The 25,488-nt window shown below is 40.3% G+C and overlaps 1 protein-coding gene across 2 annotated transcripts in view; it reads left to right on the top strand.

Annotated features, from left to right (window-relative positions):
• Nucleotides 1–25,488, top strand: part of PTH1R (parathyroid hormone 1 receptor) — a 253,958-nt gene that overhangs the window by 188,881 nt on the left and 39,589 nt on the right. For both annotated transcript variants that reach the window (XM_075214161.1, XM_075214159.1), the window contains exon 4: nucleotides 25,447–25,488. This exon is cut by the window's right edge and continues 69 nt beyond it. In XM_075214161.1, coding sequence (XP_075070262.1) covers nucleotides 25,447–25,488 — 42 coding nt within the window. The remainder of the gene's footprint in view (nucleotides 1–25,446) is intronic.

Below are 25,488 nucleotides of genomic sequence, written 5' to 3'. Positions count from 1 at the left end.
ATGCTGCTGCCCCGCATCGCTATGTTAAATATATTTGGTAGCGAATTAATAATCACAATAATAAATTATTATGAGAGCCTGAATTGTTAATCTCTCAATAAAGATTATATAATTTCTTTTGATGTCCTAATTGATACCGTATAACAATGAGTATTTAAAGGTTAGATAGACAGATGAATATTATATCTGAGGATTAACAGGGTGCAAGAAAATAAACCATTGAAAAATGCACCAGATTCAGACAACTCTGTTCAGATATCAGTCTCTATATAGAGATTGAGCTGATTGAAAGGATTATCCCCTTACTGACTGAGTGGAATACTGAAATGCTATCGCTCCTGAATCTATGCTATCTTTAGAGTAGCCTACTTATAAATAGAGAAGAGAACGCTACTCTAAGCGGTTCATGTCCTGGTTATACCAGGGATAGTGCAGCTAATTATTGTTGTCTAGGACTATAAGGGAAGGATGTATTATACTGAAACATAGTGAGGCAAACGCCGACGTGTGTTTCGCATACTCGCTTTAACTAGGCGGTGAAAGATATCACCAGCGGGGGAGTGAGTAAATTGGGAGAAGGCGGAGAAATGGGTTTCCTCCTAATAATAGACCCTATTTGCGAGAATATAGGAGATATAGCAGACGGTTGTATCATTTTTATAGTTTCATCATTTCATTCTCCTCAGACAAATGATATAATATATGGAGAACATTTATGGGCAGCACAGTGGCCTAGTGGTTAGCACTTCTGCCTCAGCACTGGGGTCATGAGTCTGATTCCCGACCGTGGCCTTATCTGTGTGGAGTTTGTATGTTCTCCCTGTGGGTTTCCTCCGGGTGCTCCGGTTTCCTCCCACACTCCAAAAAGCATACTAGCAGGTTAATTGGTTGCTATCAAAATTCACCCTAGTCTCTCCCTCTGTGTGTGTGTGTGTGTGTGTGTGTGTCTGTGTGTGTGTGTGTGTGTGTGTGTGTGTGTGTCTCTGTGTGTGTGTGTGTGGGTGTGTGTCTCTGTCTGTGTGTGTGTATGTTAGGAAATTTAGACTGTAAGCTCCAATGGGACAAGGACTGATGTGAATGAGTTCTCTGTACAGCGCTGCGGAATTAGTGGCGCTATATAAATAAATGATGATGATGATGATGATTTCAAGTTGCGTTTCCTGCTGATCGGACGGTGATATGATACACAATCAGCAAATCAATCCTATTTACAGCTGAAGTGTCAGAATTTAGATGAGAATTGTCTTGTAAAACGTAGTTTCTCTTCACAACTAATTGTATGAGATAAGGAAGAAATAACACGTTGGAGAAATCCGCTATGTGATTTTTTACGTCTTTTTTTTTTAAATAACATTTAACCATTACTAACAGATTTATCAACCGCCCTAAAGCCACGAATCGCCCTCATCCCCAGTGAATAACGTACGTTCCGTTCCTGGAAGTAATCAGATCTGTTTCCTCTTTGTGTAAATTGTTGGATAATTCCCATTTACAAACCTGCAGACTCTTATATCTCAGGGGAAGCTCCTTGTTCTCATTTCCTTATTACCAGTGAGAACATCACGGACATAACATTGCGCATTCAGCTAATGGATGTGTCAATGGAGATCTTACATAATGGGCTGGAGTTGGATAGTAGATGTGATACAATTACAAGTAATGTGTTATTGTCTCATTGTGCCGTATTCCTCATCAGTTTCCTGCGCGGCTGTGTCATGCCGTTCAGTGAGTGACGTGATTTACAGAGTTTTCCACCTTCAGGTCACTTAGTGCTGGTGGATATCATCCGCTGAACGGCGTTACTTGTCACGATTGGCGTGAGAGAAGGGGTCGTAGGAATGGATGTCAGCCAATGACGTGACTTCTAGCCCTGTGGATGCCTCTCTGTACCAGGTGCACTCCTGGACACTTGTGATAAACTTTCTGGTGGGGTAATTATACCCTATAAACTATATGCCGACTTTTAGTGCATGCAATGTGAGTGCAATCGCTTCATTTTGCAGCGGAGGCGGGGCCAAAATGCTGCAGTGAATCACGTCATGGAGGCGTCCATCCCATCCCATCCACTTCACTAAGAATTGGGCAGGATGCAGGAAAATAGTGTGCTCGCCAAGAGAATGGGCAAATATGAAATGCGTTGCTTTATTCCTTATTTATTATTGCTAGTTCTTCAACTACTTTTTTTTTCAGTTTACTTCTCTCTACAACAGCTGGAGAGTCATGCTTGCATCTACACCAGCACATAGGGGGTACAGTGGCACAGTGGTTAGCATTGCTTCCTCAAAGCATTGGCTGGGGTCATGGGTTCGATTCTGACCAGGGCGCTATCTGGGTAGAGTTGTATGTTCTCTCAATATTTGCATGGGTTTCCTCCTACACTCCAAAGACATACTAATTTGTTAATTGTCTGCTTTACAAAATGGATTCTAGTTTGTCTGTTAGGGAATTTAGACTGTAAGCTCCAATGGGGCAGGGACTGATGTGAGTGAGATCTCTGTACAGCGCTGCGGAATAAGTGGCACTATATAAATAAATGGTGATGATGAGGATGTCGTGAGTTTTGAGCAATACAACAGCCCTAATGCTAAGTCTGAGTGTATGACGTGAGCTGTGAGCGATACAACATCCCTAATGCTAGGTCCTATATTGGGAACAGCAATGGGGAATAGATGCGCTCCCTGTATTGTACATTCTGGGTGACATTATATCACTTTCATATTGCTCCAGTTGGATTCTCAGATCCCTCCTGACAACTGAATCCTCCGCTCCATTGCTATTAACTCCTCATAATTCTGAGTAAGTCACTTAGCAATTTTGAGAGTGAACTCTCTATGTGTTTAATCTTTAACCCGCCATGAATTGTTTAGTTTTATTTAAGTTTACAAAGCATAAGGTATATACAAAGAATATAGCACATTAAAATGTAATTAAGCAAGAAACAATATTTAGGCACTTTTACTTAGCATGTAATAATCCGCACTCACCTATAACAATGCACTATTTTATTTTTTTACTGAGGATGTAACCTCCAAAGTGCAAATAGCCGGTGTGTAATTTACACAAGTGCGACTAGACTTCCACTGCTGTTTCCTGCCCCACACAGTACTCACCAGCACACAGGTCTAGTACTCATACTAGGATAGCATCTCACAGTGGACATCCTCGCCCTTGCACTCTCCACTCATGAGCCAGTCAGACTGACAGCACCAGGCTTGGCTTTGCCTCCGATCTCGCACAGTTACTCTCAGCAGTTTTACCAACACCTCTCTATGCACCTGGCTGGGTCCTGGAGCCTCTCTCAGTACTCAGATGCTGGCTCTATAATGCATCACTCATTGTAATTGAGTCCCGGGGTCTTCTTCCCGACACTCACGTGGACATGCCCTTGTCACTCTGCACTTACCATTATCCCTAGCCCAGGCTATATCGGAAGGGTCCTGGATAGGAAGGACTCTGGCATCACACAAGCACAGACGTCCAAAGGGAATGTAGAAGTAATTTCCCTTTAGGGAGAATTGTCCTTTAAGGAGAGTAGTTCTGCTTTTGAAGCGAGTTGGTTGGACAAGCCCAATGCACCCATGTAAAATACAAATGTGTTATCGAGTGCACTTCATTAACCTCCAAAGGAAACTATTTATGAAGTCTAAAACCAAGCCAAAATGGCTGTGTCCGCAAGTGTACCTACCGGGTCTATTTAAGAAAAGCCTAATGCAGAAGATATAGGCGCTTGACCCCGATAGTTAACGGCATCTCAGTCGGGATTTTGCAGCTGTAGCTCATAGACAGCGTTGCCAGAGAGGAACCGTTGGATCCCTCCAGGGAGGAAGGACTCTGTCACATGCAAGGGCCGATGGTTACGCATGTGCAATACACACACTGGTTCTAAACATGGAACTTCCTTCTGTCGCCACTGAGATAAGCGAGCAGTGAAAGAAGCGTTGATGGGGCACAGTCATCGCCGGGACAGCCTCTTATCGGATGCGCTATCGGAATGACTGTATTGGTAAATTGCCCCTTTAAGTCACCTGTTAAAGTTGCGAATAGTGGAAATAACAGATGTTAGTTAATAGGGCAAACATGAGAATATTGTTAAATAGGCCCCTAAAACATTCAGATTTTATAATTCCCACAGCTGCCTGTCGGACAACTAGCGCCACAGTCATTGTGCAGAATTCTTGCTTAACACTTAGGGGGGTATTCAATTGTTAGCGAGTCGGGTGAAAATCCAGCGCTCGAAAAAATATTATCGTTAATACGGTAATTTGCACGTAAATACCGTTAATATGGTAATTTACTTGCTGGATTTCAGCTCAGGGAGCTGCGAGCTGAAATTCAATGAGTAATTATCGTATTAACGGTAATATTTTTCGAGCGCGGGATTTTCACCCATCTTGCTTACAATTGAATACCCCCCCTAAATGTCATAAAATGGATGGAACATTATCGGCTTTACCATTTATCCTTGACCCAAAGGGTCACTGTTCTCCACAGTGAAAGAAAAAACGCCAACGACCGTGTAGTGCTGGCAGACACGGGCGTCTGCACATGCGCATTAGGGAACTGTAGTCAACCAGGAACTACAATCCCCGGTTTTCACTGAGCAACAGTTGAAAGAGGAGAAGGAGTATGGAAGAGAGCAAGAAAACACAGCGCTGACTGAGAACTGAGTGTCCCCCTGTACTGCTGCTTGGGAGCAATGCAGAGGGAGGACAGAGACTCTATGAGAGTACCAGTAGTCTGAGAAGAGGAGGGAGCAGTATCTGGTAAATACGAGCTGTTGGTGAGGGGAGTACACCCCTGTCAGTTGTTTAAAGGAAAACACTGGAATAAAGAAAATACCCCAGAAAGATATAGACAGAAGAAGGAAAAGATCTTTTTAGAAGAGAGAAAAAACTGGAGTGGAAAAATCCATCTTGGACTTAAAGGCTGTTCGCTATATGGATAAGTAACATTTTATTATCTGCTTATTGATTTATCGGGACTCTGTATTATACCAGTAGTCAGATAGGGACTAGGTGGAGAGGCCTGAAGATTGTAATGTACATGAACCCTGGACTGAGATAATATTAATAAGGGATTAGTGCAGGGACAGTTAGTTAGGGAGCAGAGACTGAATTACATGTATGTGACACTGTGCAGATCACCTCACTATCCTCTCAGTCACATACAAGAGAGATTCACAAACCTGTGGTGTGAGGAGCCTACGATACTGAAGTGACTATAAGGTCATGTCTAGGGGATAGATGGTGAAATCCAAAGTGTAAACATATGTCTGTTTATGCTGCTTAACTTATTTCATGTTAATTGTTTGATATTAGTTATATTTGCCAGATGAATGTAGTTTAAAGAGAGGTACCTCATAGGAGTAGAATAATAGAGAAGAGAGAATATATATGTATGGTAGTATAGGTATTATATAGTATTATTTATCAATTATATACAAGTGTTTGTTTAAACAACAATTTATATTTAAAATATTGGAAAATCCCTTTAGAAGCTTATACCACTAATAAATGTGCCAATGTGGCTTCTAAAGATAATTCCTGTGTGATATTATTCATCTGTGTGTGCCTGGGGTCTAGTGAAGGGGAGCGGAGGGGTCCTTGGTCTCCCTCTAGTGTTGCTACAACCAGGACACCACCCAAAGATACTTTGGTCATCAGACCAAGGTGGAAGCACTGCGCAATAGAGATACAAGGTACTGAATTCATTTGCAGACCGCACACATTGATATATGCACCCTAACCGGAAAAAGGCTTGTTACAACCGTATCGACCACAATGACTGCTAGAATGTGATTGGTTGTTTTGGAAGACTCTAGAATTTTCCTACGCCATAGTTGCTGTAGTTGTCTTCCGTCGTGTCTGGTACATGGTTCATTCTGAGTTTTCTGTAGTTTTACTTTAACAGGTAAGAAACTCGCCCACTAAGGAACAATATTCTTTGTACATTGACATGAAGATGGCCAATGGGGGATTGAGTGCTCTCTATGTATATGTACCTTTATTTCATATATGTTTATTAAGCAAAATCACAGCCTTGCAGAATACATCTTTAATAAGTATCATGCAGTATAGAGGTTTAGCTTCCTGTGGTCATGAGTCATTATATCGCTCTATCAGCAGCTCCTAGGTCGATACTAAGTGACTTCTCTGTGCATCTATATTATCCTATTGTTCTACATCGATAGTTCAGACTAGTAGCTTATTACATGGTGAATGATTTTTAATAGAGAACATCTGTTTTCTTAGATAAAGAAAATTGTGCAGTGTGTAGACACAGTAAGTTATACAGAGGAAGAGTCCAAATTGTAACAATGTAACACATATAATTTCAGAGGTGTCAAGGTGTGAAAATGATTATTTTGTTTGTTTTTGTTTTTCTCTGGCCGAGTAAATTTGTTTTGGGACTATAGTCAAGTAAATATGTTTTTTTTACTTTCCTATTACACAGGAAAAATGAGGGAATAGATAATAAATATACTTTTTCATGATTCTTCCTTTTGGTACCTTCATGATATTAATTCAGTGTATGATACATTACACTTCTTATACCCTGTGACTTTTAGCGGTTACAGGTACACGATATATGTGTCCATTACTGAGGGGGTCATTCTGTGTTTTGAACTATAATACAATTTATATATAAAACGTGTTTATATGTCTATGGGGTTTTTTCCCACTTATTTTTCTTTGTTTTTTTTTTTACTTTTTACCTTTATAACATTAATGTTTGATTTTTTTTTTTTTTTAACACTTCTTTACAAGTATCTTTTAACTGGCAAAATGCCAACACCATAAGCGGGGATTTCACAGAATCCATAAGAGCCACATTATATTAACACTGCGACAGCTTTGCGGATTTGATTCCCGAAAATAAATATACAGCAAATTATCACTTGTACAGAGAACTGTTACTACACCTGTTCGTTTATCTAGACTCCAGATCTTCCAATCATTTATCTAAAGCACCCATCAGTGCTGTTCTCTTGCATTAGAATCAGTTCAATAAACCAATAATGACAGAGAGGGGGGGTGGTCACATGATCACGTGATCACATGACTCTTCTACATAGAAGGAACAGGTCACTTTCACACATTAGAAAAATCTTCCTGCTGTAATTAACAGATAAACAGGTCTAATTATTAATCCTAAAACCACGCAGAAAAGTCTGTTTTCGCATAGTTTAGGTAAAATTAAGTGCTCCTGCTATTTAACATTAGCCTAATGCATTGTGATAAGAAATATTAAATAGACCCCAAACTATTATTAGACTCCTCAGTAATATATGTTCCCAGTTCTGCGTTGCAATTACAATTAATACCATCCCAGTCCCAGTTAGGTATTTATATTTACAGCACATAATAAATGGTTAAAGCCTAATGTACATTTCTTAACGCATTAATGTGTTTTGCTAACTAATACTGAATCATTTAAAAGCAGTTCTTGTCTGGATATTAATGAGTTTTTGGTCATTGTTTCTGGCCGATCCCCCGGATTTTATCAGTGATATATTAAGGACATGTCACAGCACAGGGATTGCGATACAACAGCATAATTGATAGTAGACGGAATATTGATGATCAGTCAATGGAGCTTTGTTTGCAATGGAATTATCCAATTTATGCTGAGGACAAAGCCTTTGACATTGCATTAAGGATCCTGAATATATACAAGCGAGAGAGATCAATTTGTTCCAGTTGTTGTTGGCTCAGATAGCAGTAAGATCAAACAATGGCCTATAATTGTTTCTCTCCGGATTAAACTCCACTGAGCAATTGAGAAAATATCATATTGCTGTATTGTCATTTTTCTGTGAGCTGTATTTGTTGACCTTTAATATTACAGCTAATGGAATATTGAATTGAAAGCATGTAAGTCTCATTGAACAGATAGCTATGTATATTTATAGGGCAGTATATAGTTTTTAATAAGTTGGATTGGAAATGTGATAATTCAAAATGTACAACAGCATCACCAAGTGGTTAATGGAAGGAACTGCGTGTCATATTCCCATGCAAATAGCAATTTAGGACATTTTATTGTACTAAACTGTGAGCTGTGGAATTTGAGGGACTGCTGATGTCTGACCAGCAACCAAGGATAAGATTCTTTTTAGTAATAGTCCATTTCTCGGATCATGTCCTATATCACGTTATGCCCATTATCTCTGATAACAGATTGTACTTTTAATAAAAAAGAAGTCATTTGTTAGATTGATTATTAGCAGCCAGTGTCAATCAACAAATATTAATTCTGCAAATGCAATCAGTGAATATGAGAAACTGCAGGTTTGATCTGCATATTAAACAGGTCTATGAAAAAATTAAGAGAGCTCAGAATTGGAAACCTCACATTAATATGTCATTAATTAAGCCACGATTGGCTTTTACCTGCCCAGTGATTCCTCCAGTCCTATCGAACACTTCTCTCCACCAATGTTTTTGACAGATTTAATTTTGTGATTATTAATGGCTTGTTGTGGCTGGATCACTTAAAAATAACTTATTGCATAAATATATTACAATTATTAGCACAGTGTGCTAATTTATATAATTGCAAATGTACTGATTGTATTATATTGTGTTGTTTTTCTATATAGGAAATGCGTTCATTTCTGACATATTGATTTGTAACTTCAGAGACAGTATATCATGATTTGGTTTTGTAACTTTGTTAGAAGGTCCAGCAGGGGGTCGTTACCTGTTGTCTCGTCTTGACAACAGGTAACGAACCTGCATGAACAATGTAGACTCAGGATACAAGTATTAGGATATAACAGATTAATGTAAATTTTGTTAAAGCTTAAATTGCATTAGCTCCACGGTTAATGGATATATTACATCCTAATGGAAATGGTAATAATTGAATGTGATTTATCAGTCTTTGCGGAGCCATCTAGGATCAGTGGGTGGTGTTTTCCCCTGATAACAGTTATGTCAGAATCTGTATAATGTTTGACCATCATCATTATACCATCTGTAGCTTCTGGACAGATCGCTAGTACCACAGACTGACATGTGTAACTATCCTTTCTAGGACTTTCTGAGCTAATAAACATCACTACTTAAGGAACCTGCTTTCCAGTACCAATGCTTCGCCCGCTACCTGCAGCTCTAACCAGTGTGATAGGTCATGGTCTACAGTAACCCTGATCTATAGGAAGAGGTCAGGGGTACCAGCCTAGGTGTACCAGCAAGAGGGTACACTAGCAGCGAGAGTTCTGAATGCCGTTAAGGAGTCCAGCGCTTTCAGCAGTATAAGCCCCTCCTACTGCGGTTAGAAGGTGCATTGGGGATAAAGGAAAGGGACGGTGGCAAGGTCAAGCCCAGCCAGTCCCCAGCAACGCAACAGACTGGGTGGTATAGGAGGTCCATCCTGTCACTCCTGTATTCATTTACAGGACAGTCCTAATATAGATAAATAAAACTAGACACTCATATCAATTGTGCAAACCGGTATCGTCATATTTGGACCCCAATATGATTATCTTGAATGTTTAGGATGTTCTGATAGGATTGATTGATTTTTAAATGTGTTTTTGATTAGGGTCAGAGTACCTATAGTGCACATCCTTCAAACTCATGACACATGTACTTTTAGGAAATGAAATGGGCGGGGCCAGAACAAGCAGTATCCAGTCAGAACATTAGAATGTTAACAGCAGCACAGAGTATTTTGTCTCAGTCTGTACATGGGAGAGTCTGCATGTTCCCAGTCCAATCTTATAATCATTAACAAATGAGCAGAGTAGTGATGTGAAGCTCCTGTCAAAGTAGTCCAGGAAAATTGGGGATTAGCTAAAAACTACTAATGTATTTACATTGCACTAATTCACATTATAGTAACCCCCCGCAAAAAGTTTATTTTCGTGTCAGGAAGGGAATGTGAAAGTCTAAAATATGTCCTTCTCCCCCTCCATTGTGTTCCAACAGCAAATGTAAACATGACAATTACAGGAGCCCAATTATTGTGCTGTACTTTGAACCATCACATAGTTAGTAAAAAGTTTACAGTTACACTGGGATAAGAACTATTTTGTTTTTAAGAATGGAATTAATTAATTGGTATAAGGGCGCAGCGGCATCCGAAATACTGTATGTCTGATTGAAACAGTCTGTTCTCGCAGGAAAGCGAAAATAAATCTAGTAAATTTATTGGTCCCTTGTAAACTAATTAATTCTTGTGATTTAACATATTTATGACATGTTTATCCTTTAGGAAAAGAATACTTATTATAATGGGAAACATATCTACATTGTTTTATAACTAATGGAAGCGTTAGACATAGTGATTGTCTCAAAACAGGAAAGAAACGTGCAATTAATTTGTTTCGCAATTATAGTAATTTAACTGTATATTTAAAGTATGGATCTAATAGAAACATATAATCCAGTATATAATGTATGTTCTTAAAAGATTGTAGTGTTAATAATAATAATTTCTCTCTTCTTGACCTTGTCCACTGTGACTTTCATCCCCTTCACTCAACTGAAACCACCCTCACTATAGTGACAAATGACTTACTCACATCTAAGTCTTCAGGTCACTTTTACCTTCTCGTTCTCCCCTTCTCCCCATCGATCATTCTCTTCTCCTCAACGCCCTTCACTCCCTAGATATATGCAAAACTGTCCTCTCCTTGTTCACCTCCTACCTCTCTGGCCTGTCCTTTAGTGTTTCTTTATCGACTCGTTCCCCCCCATCTTCCTCTCTTTATTAGAGTCCCTCAAGGCCTTGACCCTCTGCTCTTATTTCTACACGACCTCTCAGAAAACGTATTCAATCATTTGGCCTCCAATACGACCTCTACGTTGATGACACATGAATCTATCTATTCTCCCTGGGCCTCTCTCCCTCCTTCCCACCCCAAGTATCCAGCTCTCATTCACTACCTTGATGTCACAGAACTTCCTCAAAATTAACATCTCCTAATCTGTGCTCATCTTCTGTCCTCCTGCCAATGTTACTGTTCCTCCCAATATCTCCCTCTTGGTTGACAAAATAACTCTCTCTTCTGTCTCCCAGGCCCACTGCCTTGGAGCAGCAGTCTTAGCTCAGCCCACAGCGTTACCCCTCATTTCCAGTGCCTCACCAAATCCTGCCAATTCTTCCTCCATAATATCTTGAAAATCCGTCCCTTCCTCTCTCAGGAAGTAACTAAAATCCTGGTTAATTCACTCATCACTTCTCGTCTCTACTGCTGCATCCTCCATCCTATCAGCCTTCTTATCACCCACCTTTACCCTCCTGATTTTCCTCTCCCGTTGCTCCTCTTCCACTGCTCCTCTTCGTAATTTCCTTCATTGGCTCTCTATCCATTTCAGAATCCAGTTCATGCTCCTCACCAACAAATCTCCCCCAAACATCTATGACCTCGTCTTGAGGAGCTCACCCACACGACCACTTCCTTCTGCCCCTGACCTCCATCACTATTCACCTCTCATTACCTCCTCCCACTCTCACCTCTAAGACTTCTCTTGTGCTGCCCCTCACATTTGGAAATCTCTACCCCACCTCACCCGATGCTCCCCTAACCCGCAATCATCCAAGCACTCCCTCAAAACTCACCTCTTCATGCTCACCTACACTACCAACTCAAACTCATCATCTTCATCATTTCCTCTTCCTTTGCCCACCATTTCCTTTTTATCTCAGTTGCTCCTGCTCTCCCTCACCACCACTCCCTCCAGAATGTAATCTCTCAAGGGGAGGGTCCTCTCTACCTGTTGTCTCATTTCTACTGTCCGTCTTCCTCGGATGTCCTGTCTAATCTTTTTCTACACTCAAGTCCCCACAGTTTTACTCACACTCATCCGTGCTACTTATTTGTAATTGCTGCATGTGTTAGTTATTTTTCTTGTTGTGGTAGATATGTCCTATCTGTATTTGTACAATTGTCGGGCTCTACGGAATCTGTGGCTCCTTATAATTAAATAATAATAATAATAATAATAATAATAATAATAATAATAATAATAATAATTATAATAATAATAAGCAATAAAATCACAAAACATAAAAAATTCTTAAGAAAATAAGTTGCAAAAGAGAAGCAAAAAAGCTCAAACAATGAAGTGATCTGTTAATGAAACTGGTTTATTTCTGATGTGTGTTAAACAATACTATGTAGTGTATAGCACATATATTATATTATATAAATAAACAATAATAAATAAATACTGTTTAGCATAAGGATATTATAAGCAAAATGTCACAGTTTCTGTTATTTGGAGCACTATACCTAAGACATACTAGATGACAGTTAGAAATTCCCACAGTAATTCCCCAAGCAGTTCCGGACAGTCCTTTACTCTTTAAATCTTTATTTTTAAGCCCCCAGTCCGCTGCTTGGAGGAGCCCATTATACTGAGAGGTTAGATGGATCAGAGTATTTATTCAACTCTGAAATTGCCTTCACCTGCAATTCCACACTGAAGATTTTTTTAAATAGCAAGTTATGTACATTTTTAATCATGCATTTTTCTTAGTTATCCTTCTGCAAACCATTATCTCCTTTTCAAAAGCTCTCTGGTTTGCAAACATACACCTTTTCAAACACAGTCACACAGCTCTCAGCAGGTCATGTGATGGCAGAGGAGGGAGAAGGAGGATCTCACAGTGCAGACAGAGCTCAGAGCAGCGATTTCAAAGGCTCTCTGCTCACAACAGTATGTGACTGTGGTTGCCGTGGTAGTCCATTATCTTACTTGGATATTCACAGAAAAGAGTAGAAACTCAAACGCAAAATGCTTTACTCTGACTATGTACAAGATGTAAATGTATTTTTTCATCCAAACGTGTCATACTTTCACAGAAATAGTGTATGGCAGACCAGGGCCGCCATCAGAATTCGTGGGGCCCAGTACAATGAAGCAGCCAGGGCCCCCCGATGTACCCCCCCCCGTGATGAACCAGGGCCGTCTTTCCGACTGGGCACGATGGGCAGGTGCCTGGGGGCCCAGGGGGCAGGGGGCCCAAGGCAATAAAAAAAAAAATCCTGTAGCAAAAAAAAACAAAAGAAAAAACTTACCTTTTGTGGTCACGATCCGGCTCCTTCCCTGGTTCCCTCTTCCGTGAAGGTGGTCGGACTTAGACGATTGAAAGGTAAGGTGTATATATATATATATATATATATATATATATATATAATGTAAAAAAAAAAAGTGATTATACGTGTGTATATATATATATATATATATATATATATATATAAAATCACTTTTTGCTCACGCACACACATATATATATATATATATATATATATATATAATATTAGGGGAGAGGGAGGGAGAAAGAGACTTCAGTACTTAACTTCCGCAGCCGAACTTCCTGTTGGTAGAACGCACGTTCCACTGCAGAAGTTAAGGGCTGAAGGTAAAGTTATGGCTCTGCCCGCTGTCCTCCAGTCCCGTCTTCGCTGCTGTCTTCAGCCTGGCTGTCACAGTGACAGCCAGGCTGAAGACAGTGGGTCCCCTGGTATGTGTGTGCCACCGAGCCCCCTGGTGAGCCCGGGCCCGGTACAAGGGTACCCCCTGATGGCGGCCCTGTGGCAGAGTGCAGTGAGCAACACCTGAATGACTTCTGCAATAAGCATAGCTGTGCTGACATTAATGCAGGGGAGGGCTGGCAAATTTTAGTCCAGGGGGCAAGACTGGACTCGGCAGCATATTTTAATGGAAAAAAATGCAGGTGACCCAGTGACCCAGCCCACGGTAGTTCACTATGAGACTGGCTCGGGTGGGGGCATTTGCCCCCCTGCCCCCCAGCCCCCCAGCCCAGCCTGCCCCTGCATTAATGAATGGTAACAAAGTGTAGCTCATGCACCATATGTTAAATATTTATTTGGGGTTTAATTATACTTTATGTTTTGCTTATTTGTGGGAACTAATATATATATATATAGATGTTGCATCTGTTTTGTTTTTTCACTTAACCCCCTCCTCCCTGTAAATAAAATAGATGTGAATGTTGTGTGATGCCTTCTTGATGTGAATCCATTTGTAATGTAGCCTTTACGACCCCTGTTTGTCTTGTAAATGAATATAGTACTTTCCCATAACCGATAAATGTTGTCGTGCTCAACTCTTTGCTTGGAAATTATAATACAAAAACAAAATCAGAAAAATATTATAATGAAAAATCTTGATTTTTTTTTTTTTTTTTTTATCTGTAAATTCCATCCGCAGAGACCGTCCCTTTAAAGTAATAGAGAAATGTGTGTGGAATTCAGTGCAATTATTTTTAATGTGCAGCGTTGTGAATGTCTGGCATTTATTTACAACATTTCTTTAAAAGAAACAAAAATTATATTGGACATTATTGTATTTAAAAGCAGTTTTCAATAAAGATACATTGTGTACATTGAATGCATAGTATCTAATTGCCCCAACTCATTCATGGGACCTGTGGTCATAGTCTGTCTATGATGATCTGTCCCAGAAATATATGTGCTTATTTATTTATTACATTTTTATTAAACAGCACAGAGACACCAGTACTGTACTCCTATCAGTGTCTTTTATAATCAGAATGATGTGTAGGTTATGAATATGGAAGATGCATAATACACAATAGTATTTTATATGAAGAAGTTTAGCTTATTGATCCTGGACCAGTGTTATCTGTAAGCAGCACCGGTATGCAAAGGTCTGAAGCTAATTATTATTATTATCTTTAATTTACAATGTACACTGAGGGGACTATGAAATAAACAGATTACATACGATGACCTGAGACAAAATGTAAAGATGGCCCTGGCCACATGAGCTTACAATCTAAAAGGTTTGGGGAACTCCTGGTACATAAGGAAGAACAATTGTAGCAGCTGGACAGAAACGTGGGTGTTGTTCTTACAAGGAGCATTATCAGCCGCCAGTAATAAACCCGTCCTAGGTGGACGGTATTACTGGCTGCCGGTGGTGCGTCATGGGCGTAGTGAGGAGAGACAGCGGAAGGTGGGGACACGAAGATCTGGTTACTGTAGAACCTTTTCCATCTCAAAGACTGGGAAATAAATCTGCTCACACGTTTCAAGGAACGTTGCTCTGGGCGCCTGGTAAAAGAACTGCCCGTCTCCAGATATGCGGCAGCAGTAAAGCACTACGGAATTTGCTGGCGCTATATAAATAAATGATGATGATGTTGATGATTAGTGTAGCCGGAGATCAAAGACGTTCTTTTTCTGGGAGTGCTGGGCAATGGTGTCACAGTGCTCCCAATTTAGTATTGGCTAATGATGACCCCACAGCTGCAAAGAGGGGGAAAGTACCAAGCAGACCTGAGACCATGTGGAATATTGGTAATACACCACGGCCGCCAGAGCCTCTGTTCTTCAGTGTGGTTGCTACCGATGCTTTGTATGTGGCAGCCATGTAGAATCCACAATGTACTGTGCAAGTAGAAGAGTACAAAGAATAAGACTCTTACATTATAATTATCTTCCCGTCCCTCACACACACCTAACATACTATCCCTGCCAATATTTACTAGTAGGGTGAGGCCCCAACCCTGATCTGCTTGTGCTACGCCTAATCCTGCCGAGGTCACATGTTAGAGACGTCACGCTGCTACTGACTGGCACTGATTGGGACAGAAATCGGGACTGTTGCGAGTGATGGGATAGTTCCAGTTTGTGTGGTGATTCCTTCCTACAGTTAGCACTGCCAGATCTACTATTTTGCATAGCCAACCCCCCCCCCCCCCACACACACACACATACACACACAGCACCCCACTCGTTTCTCTGATTTAGTAGAAGCATAGTTGTAAAAAGCCTAGTTTAGGACATGTATGTGTGGTAAGCAATGATGTATGACTCTGACAAACAATGATGTTATAAATTTATAAAATCTCTCTATATATATATATTAATAGCATATGTACGACTTTTATGAGTGACTTATTTCTATGATGCTGCTGTCTGAGCAGTGCATATCATCATATATCAAATTGAAGGTCTTGACCTGTAGATTTGCAGAAAAATATTGGCATTGTAATCAGTTGCATCTTTTCGGAGTTATTTTGCAAAACGTTCCCCTGCCATTTACAACCCTGCATTACCATTTTCCTCTGGAAAATGTGACAGTTGGCATTACACCTGTGCACCTGCTGGTTTCTGTGGAAACTGTTAGTGAACTCTACCTGTGCACCTACTGGGTGACCTGGAACATGTGACCTGCTGGGTGGTCTGGAAACTGTGGCAGTTACTTGCAGCCACATATATTAGCGCATCTTGCGGGAACAATGCCCAGCAATGTAACTTCAATAGCAGAACTTATACATATATTTTAGTGTATAAAGAAAATCTATAGTTCCTGTAATATAGTGATTGATTATATAGTTATTTATTCATTGTACTCCGTTGTTAAAATTTCTACAGGCAATGTAGAGTATAAAAAAGTTATAGAATTCTGTTAATAAAATAATTTAGTCATTACATTTCAGTTTCATTTAAGAGTTTCTCTTGTATCACATAATATATAATCAGCTAATGCACCTTGACCAATGCTCCATGTGACCTGCTGGGTGGTCAGGAAACTGTGTTTGGGTAAAGAAAACATGACATTTATTTAAAGGCAATTAAACCCAAGTTTTTGGGTTGTTGTACTAACAACATGTTAATTCATTCTTTTGGCTTCCTACCAATGTCGGCTGTTATATTTGGGATGTATTCTCTGAATATTATTAATACACATTAGTCAGCAGGGTTTTTAACACTGCCTAATGCTTTTAACGATATATGAATTTGAGGTGACAGCGGAGCTGCCGGATAATTTAAGGCACTTTTCTATTCTTGTAGAAAGGTAGTCACAATTGTTGCTGAGATTAACGGCTCAATATGTATTAAAGTAACCGCTGTTTTATTCTGTCTAACATAAACACTGATTGTTTATTGCTTAAATATGCAGAAATAGCTTGAAAAGAGATAAAATAAGACTATAACCATAATGCAGATCCATGTAAGTGAAAGCATCCTGTGGACCCATAGTCCGCAGTTACCTGCGCCTAGCAGTCCGCCAAGGGCATTTGAAGGTGAATTTCACAGTTCTGAGAACAGCCTTTGAAAATATTAAACAATGTCTACATGTTTTGGTCTATTGCCCACACATTTCAACTTTTGTATTTGTCTTTTAAAATACTTCAAGGTTCAGTTTCATTTGTGACCTTAATTGTAAATGAAAAATTTTTTTTTTTGTAAATAATAATAATAATAATAATAATAATAATAGTTATATAGTACCAGCAAATTCCACAACGCTTTACGATTTGGAACAAGCAAACAAGTATTATTATCAAAGAGACAAAAATGAAAGAGGGCGCTGCTGGAAAGCTTGAAATCTATAGACTCATAAGTGCGGGGATAATGGGACCATCTTTAGTAAGTGTGAAGATTTCTATTACTGAGTATTCCACCGTTCACAATACCATCAGCTGCGTTCATTTCCTGTTGTCACTAAAATAAATATATAAAATGCCTTTAAAAGAATGTTGAAAAGCCTTCAGTACTTCAGATTAAAAACATCTTTTAATGCAAGGACAGAAATCCGCTCCATTTTCTGCAGTAAGAGCACAAATCTTTGGTGTAATTTTTAAAAACATCTTTCAGCTGAAAGGTGCATCTGTGAATCGAACCATTTATAAAAGGTGTCAACAATGAAAAAAACACTAAAAACAACAAAGCTACAGGAAGCGAAAGAGATTTCATTTTGTATCGTACGAAATGCTAAAACAATCCGTTTCCTCACTGCCTATGGAGCAATTATTGTATAAAAGGATCCAAGAGAAATATTTTTATCCTTATGGGACAGGTTCAGTGGTGGAACGATGTAATACAATAAGAGCAGCCATTAGGACATCTTAGGTTCTGGTATATTTTAGGTTAACCAGTCCTCCCCAATACAGTACGAGGAGAAGGCAAAATAGGCTACTGTATTAGGTGTAACAAGACTTGGGCTAGAGTAGGAATGTCTGATATGTACTTGTGCTCGGTCTCTTAATGGTCTTCATACTCCCTTGGAGTTTCCAATTATTGTAATCAGATTTATTTAATTTAAAAAGCTATCTGAAGGTACATTAATGATGACGGAAGTTAAATAAGCACAATCCTCTGTGTTTGTTTGTACAGGGACGAAGATCCAGTACAGATCAGGGGGTCTATTTATCAATCTGCAATAAGCCAAAACGCTGGCAAAAAACAGATCATCAGGGTAGGTGTCGTTCCTCGCCATGGCGGGCCAATCACCTTCAGGTTTCCATTAGAGACAGTGGCGGAATTAATGGCGCTATATAAATATCCGATGATGATGAGAGGTAAAGTCCATTTCCTGTAATCTCGATGTACAATTAGTGATCGTTAAGAACAGAGAAGATATTCGAGACCTTTAAGACTAGAAGTGTTCAGAGATCCGGGCATATAACTCCCTATTTATTAACGCACATATATGATTATAATGAATCATTTCTCTATCTTGTCACAGATTCATATCCTTAGATGATAATAGTGTGCAGTCCTCACCCCTACTAATTTCCATAAACATTCACTTGTGCCTGACGCTTCAGTCGTTACTATCTCTATCAACACGCTAACTAATTTATTCTTTTGCTGCAAAGAAATGTATTTTTACATAAATTCCGTATAACTTCAGCCTTAAAACCTTTGTAGCCTCGGACAGCTGCCTTAATTTGCCTCCTTAGAGGGACATATACTTTACAGGAAGAGCAATGGCTTACACTAGCTCAATATACTTATTTATTCCACAAAGAAATATGTAGCACTATACATAAAATGTACGTGAATTAACAGTCATTTACAATTAGACCTGTCTGGAAGTCCTTATGTGTCATTGTTTCTAACTGCCACATGTCCCGGTTTTCTCAGGACAGTCCCCTTTTATGCCCCCCAATTTCTTCATCCCAAAATAATTGTTACTTTGGGGAGATTAAAAGGAAATAACACAAGTTCCTACAGCTTTTTAGCCTTATTTAGGGTATTAAAGGATGCATAGGATGCATTTTAAAGAATGAACACTTTTTAATTTCAAAATGATAAGAGGCCTAAGCAAGTCACCCCTTGACAACTGCCTCCATGGCCCAGTTGACTGAACCACGCCCTTCCTTACTTATTTTTGATTGGCTGCGCTTGCCATTAGCCAATCATAGGACAGCAAGTCAAAGGCTGGCACTATCGGCTGCACCATAGACTTGGTTGTGGAGGGATGACTTGCATCTGTTTCAAAGAAAGTCTTAGGAAGGAACATATATCTGCAGCTGGAGTTCCCCTTTATGACAAGTCATTGAAATGACTACTAAGTGTATGACATTGACTAAAACAAAGCTCTTTAAGGGGATTTAAGTGTACTGAATGGTGCAGGTATACTCTATTCTAGTGTTTAATAAAAAGGCTCATATAAAGGTACTCTTATGTTCTGTCCTTGTTCCTTCAGTGAATATTGTTCTGAATAGATTTAACGGAAAATAAATGTTGTGCTATATAAAATGCGTCACTTCTTCCAAATACATTTTGTCCTTATAAAAAAAATTAAGTGAATTCTCCATTTATAGCCTAAAAACATCAGTTGCAAAACTCAGCACCAAGAGATGTCGTAGAAAATCATATTCTAGCCCAATAAAACTGATACGACAGAAATAATGAATGTGGCACCGCAGCGAGCGGCTCGTAATGTTATGTCAGATAACGGGGAAAAGCCCTCTCAGGACCAGGCTCAAAGTAAAGACCAGACAATAATCAGTTTGAAGCTAACAGAGAGGAGAGGCCTGGAATTATCTTGTGCTGCCAACAAGATGTGTCTGTTGGGATATGTCATAATCCAAGATTATTACAGATGGATCTTGTTAAAGTATTAAATTACGGCTCGATACACTTAGTTTCATATAGAGAGGCATTTGATACCACAATCTTCCTACCCCAGTTTAATAGGAGCCTCAGATCACTACTCTGTGCTGCTGGGGACCCTGCTCCTTCTACTATATAACCCTCAGTCTGTGACTTCCTGCTGATTCCATTCCCCTCCTCACATCATGTCACTGCTTCTGTCACATGCTGTCCTGTCCTCACTAACACATCACTCATCTCCTGATATACTCTGTGCTGCTGGGGGACTCTGCTCCTTCCATTATATAACTCGCAGTCTGTGGCTTCCTGCTGCCTCCATTCCCCTCCTCACATCATGTCACTGCCCCTGTCTCATGCAGTCTTGTCCTCACTAACACATCACTCATCTCCTGATATACTCTGTGCTGCTGGGGACCCTGCTCCTTCCACGATATAACTCTCAGACTGTGGCTTCCTGCTGCCTCCATTCCCCTCCTCACATCATGTCACTGCCCCTGTCTCATGCAGTCTTGTCCTCACTAACACATCACTCATCTCCTGATATACTCTGTGCTGCTGGGGACCCTGCTCCTTCCACGATATAACTCTCAGACTGTGGCTTCCTGCTGCCTCCATTCCCCTCCTCACATCATGTCACTGCTCCTGTCACATGCAGCCCTGTCCTCACTAACACATCACTCATCTCCTGATATACTCTGTGCTGCTGGGGGACCCTGATTTTTCCACTATATAACTCTCAGTCATTGTCCCTGTCACATGTAAGTTTGTGGAGTCAAAACTAATGGTATATTATATAGAATATAGAGTTTACATTTTTGCATTTTATTCCATAAGCCCATGATTTTATATTTTGCCACCTGTATTACAAAATGATAACATACAATGGAAACTTTTCCGGAAGGATTTCAGGAATACCGTGGTCGATAAAATGAAAAAAAAAGGAAACAAACTTGATGAGTTTTCACGTCTGTTTCTGTCTGATCTGCAGCGTTGTTGATGAGTGTTTTAAAATTCTGACGGTTTCTTAATTCACAAAAATGTACATGTGATTAGTGGTTATTACTTATTCATACACTGAACGTTACAATTAGCGATATGTATATGTAATGTTGTTGGAGTGGATTTATTTCATTTATAGATACCAGATTAGTAAGACATCAGGCTGTTACCCCAGCCAGCTTTTTATTTAGATTTACTTACTGTATGTCATGTTTAATATAAAATTAGTTTATGCATTAACACTGATCTTGCTACAACTTAGCATGAAAATTGGTATTGTACAGTACATTGCATCTCCCAACATTCCCAACAGTCATTATAAAGTTCCTAGTTGTTGGGGACTGTTACACCTAAATCTGGGTAGTTAAGAAGTATGTATTTTATGGGCTCATACAATCATCATGATAATGCAATGTACCGATGATTTGCTGTAGTTGGTCCTTCTGAGTTTGTGTCAACAGGAACCCTCTATAAGGGCATTATATCCTTAACACCACCAATTTGTAAGTCAGCTTGTTTCACAGAACTGGTGTGGATCATTTCATCAAGAAATCTTGTTTTTACACTTGGGTGCAAAAACTCTGCACATTTATGTGTCTAATCCATACTGAGCAAGATGCACGCTGATTAACTACTGAACCCAGCAGATGCCATCATTTTGGCTGACATATAGATTTACGTGAAATTGTCGCATGCCTAATTTTATGCAAGTGAACATAAGAGCATTTGTGCCAAATTAAAACCCCCATAAAAACTAGATACAATCTCAATCAGCCTCTTTCTTTTTTGCTTAGATGTTTCTGATGGCTTGGTAGTAATTAGTAATTAGATTTAGTTGAGATGAACAAGGTGTAAAGTCAATCAGTAAGTCAATCAATCAAGTTATTATATTTCTGGGCGAACACCATTGTGCAAACTAGTTTGTAAGGTGGACCTGCGTGAAGTCAAGTAACATGGAACAATACATTTGTAAGGATGGGGGGAATCATATAGAGGGACGTAGTAGGATCAATGGCAGCAGCTGCAGACTAGTGTAATGATTCATCCCTAAGCGCGGATATCGGCTGTGCTTGAGCAATAGCCCCACGAAGAAGTGAATGATCAGAGAGTTAGGCTGCTGGAAAAATGACTTCCAATAGCTATTAGGGTGGGGGGGTCCATCGGAGTTCGCCCTGCAGTGCAGTCATGATGAATAACGGCTATACTACATTATGTATCAATGTCATATTCAGCGATACGGAATAATAGTTACCGCCACAAGTCCCCAATGGTAAGTAGATCACTTGGTTTGTTTCTGTACCCATTTTGGTTTACCCCGTTGTTCTGCTAAATCAGTGTCTCCCAAACCCCTAACAGTGCAGGTTTTTCATATCTCCTTTCTGGATCTCAGATATATTCATTACTGACTGGCACAGTGTACCAGATCCACAGGTGGTATATTTATTTCACTTGTGATCTTGAAAACCTGAGCACTGGCTTTGGGAAACACTGTGCTAAATGAAGACAGCATACCTCTTACTGTTAGCATTGCTTATTTGATAACAATGTTGTGAGGATACCTGGTTTAATATAACCTTCTGGACCGGACAGGTGGCCTAGCCGGTACCTATCCAAGGTTCAACATCACCCAGGCAAATATATGAAATAACACAAATAAGTTTATTTAACACAATGGTAGAACAAAACAGCAACACACAGATGTAAATAATAACTTGCAACACATAACACTACAGTCTGGCACAGACAACATACAGGGTATAATAAAACACCTCACCAGTATCCTTGTTACCTTCAGGGACTGCTGACTCTCTCCTTTAAGACTACCAACAAACGTAGTGGCCCTAAGTAACTGTCACTCCGCTTTCGGTGGACACACAGCTCCCCAAGACCTGGAGAGGTAGATCGGGCAACGGCAGTACTCCAGGGACCGATTATCCCTTTCCTGTCAGTAGCAGAGATTAATAAATCTCAACGCCAGCCTGACCTCAGCTATCACTTTGTAGTGAATTCCAATTTGCTGCCCTCTCTGTGTGTCTTTTAAGCCCAGCAATGACCTCATCAGCATTTCCAGGACCGGCCTGATTGGTCCTTTTTGTGTGTTTACCTTTTCACAGGTAAACATACAGACAAGGAGATAGCAGATTAGTCACTCCTGATTTAATTAGGAACAGGTATTGTTATGTGACAGCAGAATTTGCGTAAACAGGAAAGACCACACTCCAGACACACTTACATTTGAATCCTCAATGCCATCCTCTGTAATTAAACATATAGCTCTGTCTGTGGACCCTTTTCCTATGCTAGCACACACAGACCAAAGCTAAAATAAGACAGGAGACCCCCTGGTGTGATGTACATTCATACAGGACTGGCGGACAATAAACCCTTTTGTCTAGACCAGTGGTTCCCAAACTATGTGCCTAGGCTCCCTGGGGTGCCTTGGAGATCTCACAGGAGTGCCCCGGCCAGGGCCAGTGTTAAGCAAGGTGGGGGACTACTTGGTAACTATTTTGGCTTAGGGGTGCCTTGAAAATTTTTTGGAGACCCTAAGGGTGCCTTGAACTGAAAAGGTTTGGAATCCTATGGTCTAGACTGAAACAATGGACTAGTCTGCATGCTAATGATACAAGCTGGCAGTTATTTTAACTACTTTCAAAATAGACTATACACAAGCCTAAATATTACTGACAAACATGGGTGAACCAGAGGGCTAGAAAAAGTATATGTTTTATAGTCCGCAGTCACCTCTTTTCCCCACAAATGTTATCAGACCCTTTGAATAAAGTGTGGTTATTATTATTATTATTATTAATTTTTATTTATAGGGCGCCACAAAGTATCCGTAGCGCCGTATAAGGACAAACAATGGCACAGTACAAGGTGAAACAGCACAGTACAAGTAACAGTAAGCACTATAACTCTGGGGGCTCAGGCACAGCATGAAAGAGAGGGAGGGAGGGGAAAAGTGAGTATAGGCAGGTAACTATGGCCCAAGAGGGTGGGCACAGATGACAGGTTGAGAGTCACTGAGGGGAGCGGAGAGAAGAGAGAGGAGACAGAGGGCAGAGGGACAGAGAGGATGTGAGCTGAGTAGCTGGAGAGCGCAGTTAAAAGTGATGGAAACAGGAGGTAGGAGAGCCCTGCTCAAAGGAGCGAACAATCTAAAGGGAGGGGAAGACAGACAGACACATGGATGAGACGGAGAGACGGTAGAAACGGAGACGGAGTCGAGGAAGGGGGAGAAGGGAAGAAGGGATGAGAAAGAGAGGTAGCCGACCGGTGGGAGTTTAGGCATGAGACTGGAAGGCTTTAAGGAAAAGGTGGGTTTTTAATGTTCGTTTGAAAGAGGACAGATTAGGGGAAGTTCTGATGGAGCGGGGGAGCTTGTTCCAATGGAGGGGAGCTGCGCGGGAGAAGTCTTGGATACGTGCGTGAGAGGAGGTAATCAGAGGGGAAGAGAGGCAACGATCATTGGATGATCGCAGTGGGCGGGAGGGAGTGTGAATAGAGATAAGGTTAGAGATGTAGGGAGCAGTGGAGTTGGCGAGGGCCTTGTAAGTCAGAGTGAGGAGCTTGAAAAGGATTCTGTAGGGGAAGGGGAGCCAGTGAAGGGCTTGGTAGAGTGGGGAGACAGAGGTGGAACGGCGAGAGAGGAAAATAAGCCTAGCAGCGGCGTTAAGTATTGCGGTTACTTGATAACCGCAATAAGTAACCCTTTCCACTAAGAGAACTGTCAGTAAATAAAACTATGTAAGGAAATACTTGAGTTAGAGAAAGTGTTGATTTGTGCACAGAGGTTGGTATCATGTAGATATTAAGATCTTCTGGAACTATGGATCCCAGGTCTCGTTATGAGGTTGTTCTCGGATTTGTAGTTTGACGCCAAGTGGTGATCCTCAGAGACTGTATCATACCTAAGGACCATGGTCAAAATAACAAATATGTGGATAAATCAAAAACGTAATAATATACTGAACTATTTGAAGGTCGCTCTTCATATAAAACTGAGTAATTCACTTTCCAGTCACTATAATATCCTGGCACAGGAGTCTCTCTTCGTATAATATTTTGGTGATTGGAAGTGGCTGTGAATTGAAGCAGGTCGAGAGGTGATATTTGCAGTAAGAGGTGTCTCATTTTCAGCTGGCAGATTCTGCAGTCTCCTGACATTAGACTGTGTCAGTGCTAATTAAAGCATTTGCTACAATCCAGCCTCATTTCAGGGAAATCTGAACCTTGGATCGTAGTCTTACAGGACATGGCCGTAGATTGTCAGCTTGTGAGCAAGGCCCTCTTACCTCACTGTCTGTGTTACCCAGTATTGTTTTATTACTGTGTTAGTTCCCAATTGTAAAGCGCTACGGAATATGCTGGCGTTGTATAAATAACTGACAATAATGATGACATTACACATTTTGCATGGTTATATAAGTGCACACAGATATTTCGGTACCAAGTAGAAGGATTCGTTTACTAATGTCTGTTCTGATGCTCACGTTTTCTGCACAAATCTTGGTCATGTTTCTCCTGTTTTCCGTAAAGTAAATCAACCTGTTGTGTAAACCCTCTGACGCTTCTCTTCTTTTTTCCAGATGGCTTCTGTCAGTCCGAATGGGATGGAATTCTGTGTTGGC

Source organism: Mixophyes fleayi, chromosome 5 (genome assembly GCF_038048845.1).
Source record: "Mixophyes fleayi isolate aMixFle1 chromosome 5, aMixFle1.hap1, whole genome shotgun sequence".
NCBI lineage: Eukaryota > Metazoa > Chordata > Amphibia > Anura > Limnodynastidae > Mixophyes > Mixophyes fleayi.
This window is presented reverse-complemented; position numbering and strand designations above follow the sequence as displayed.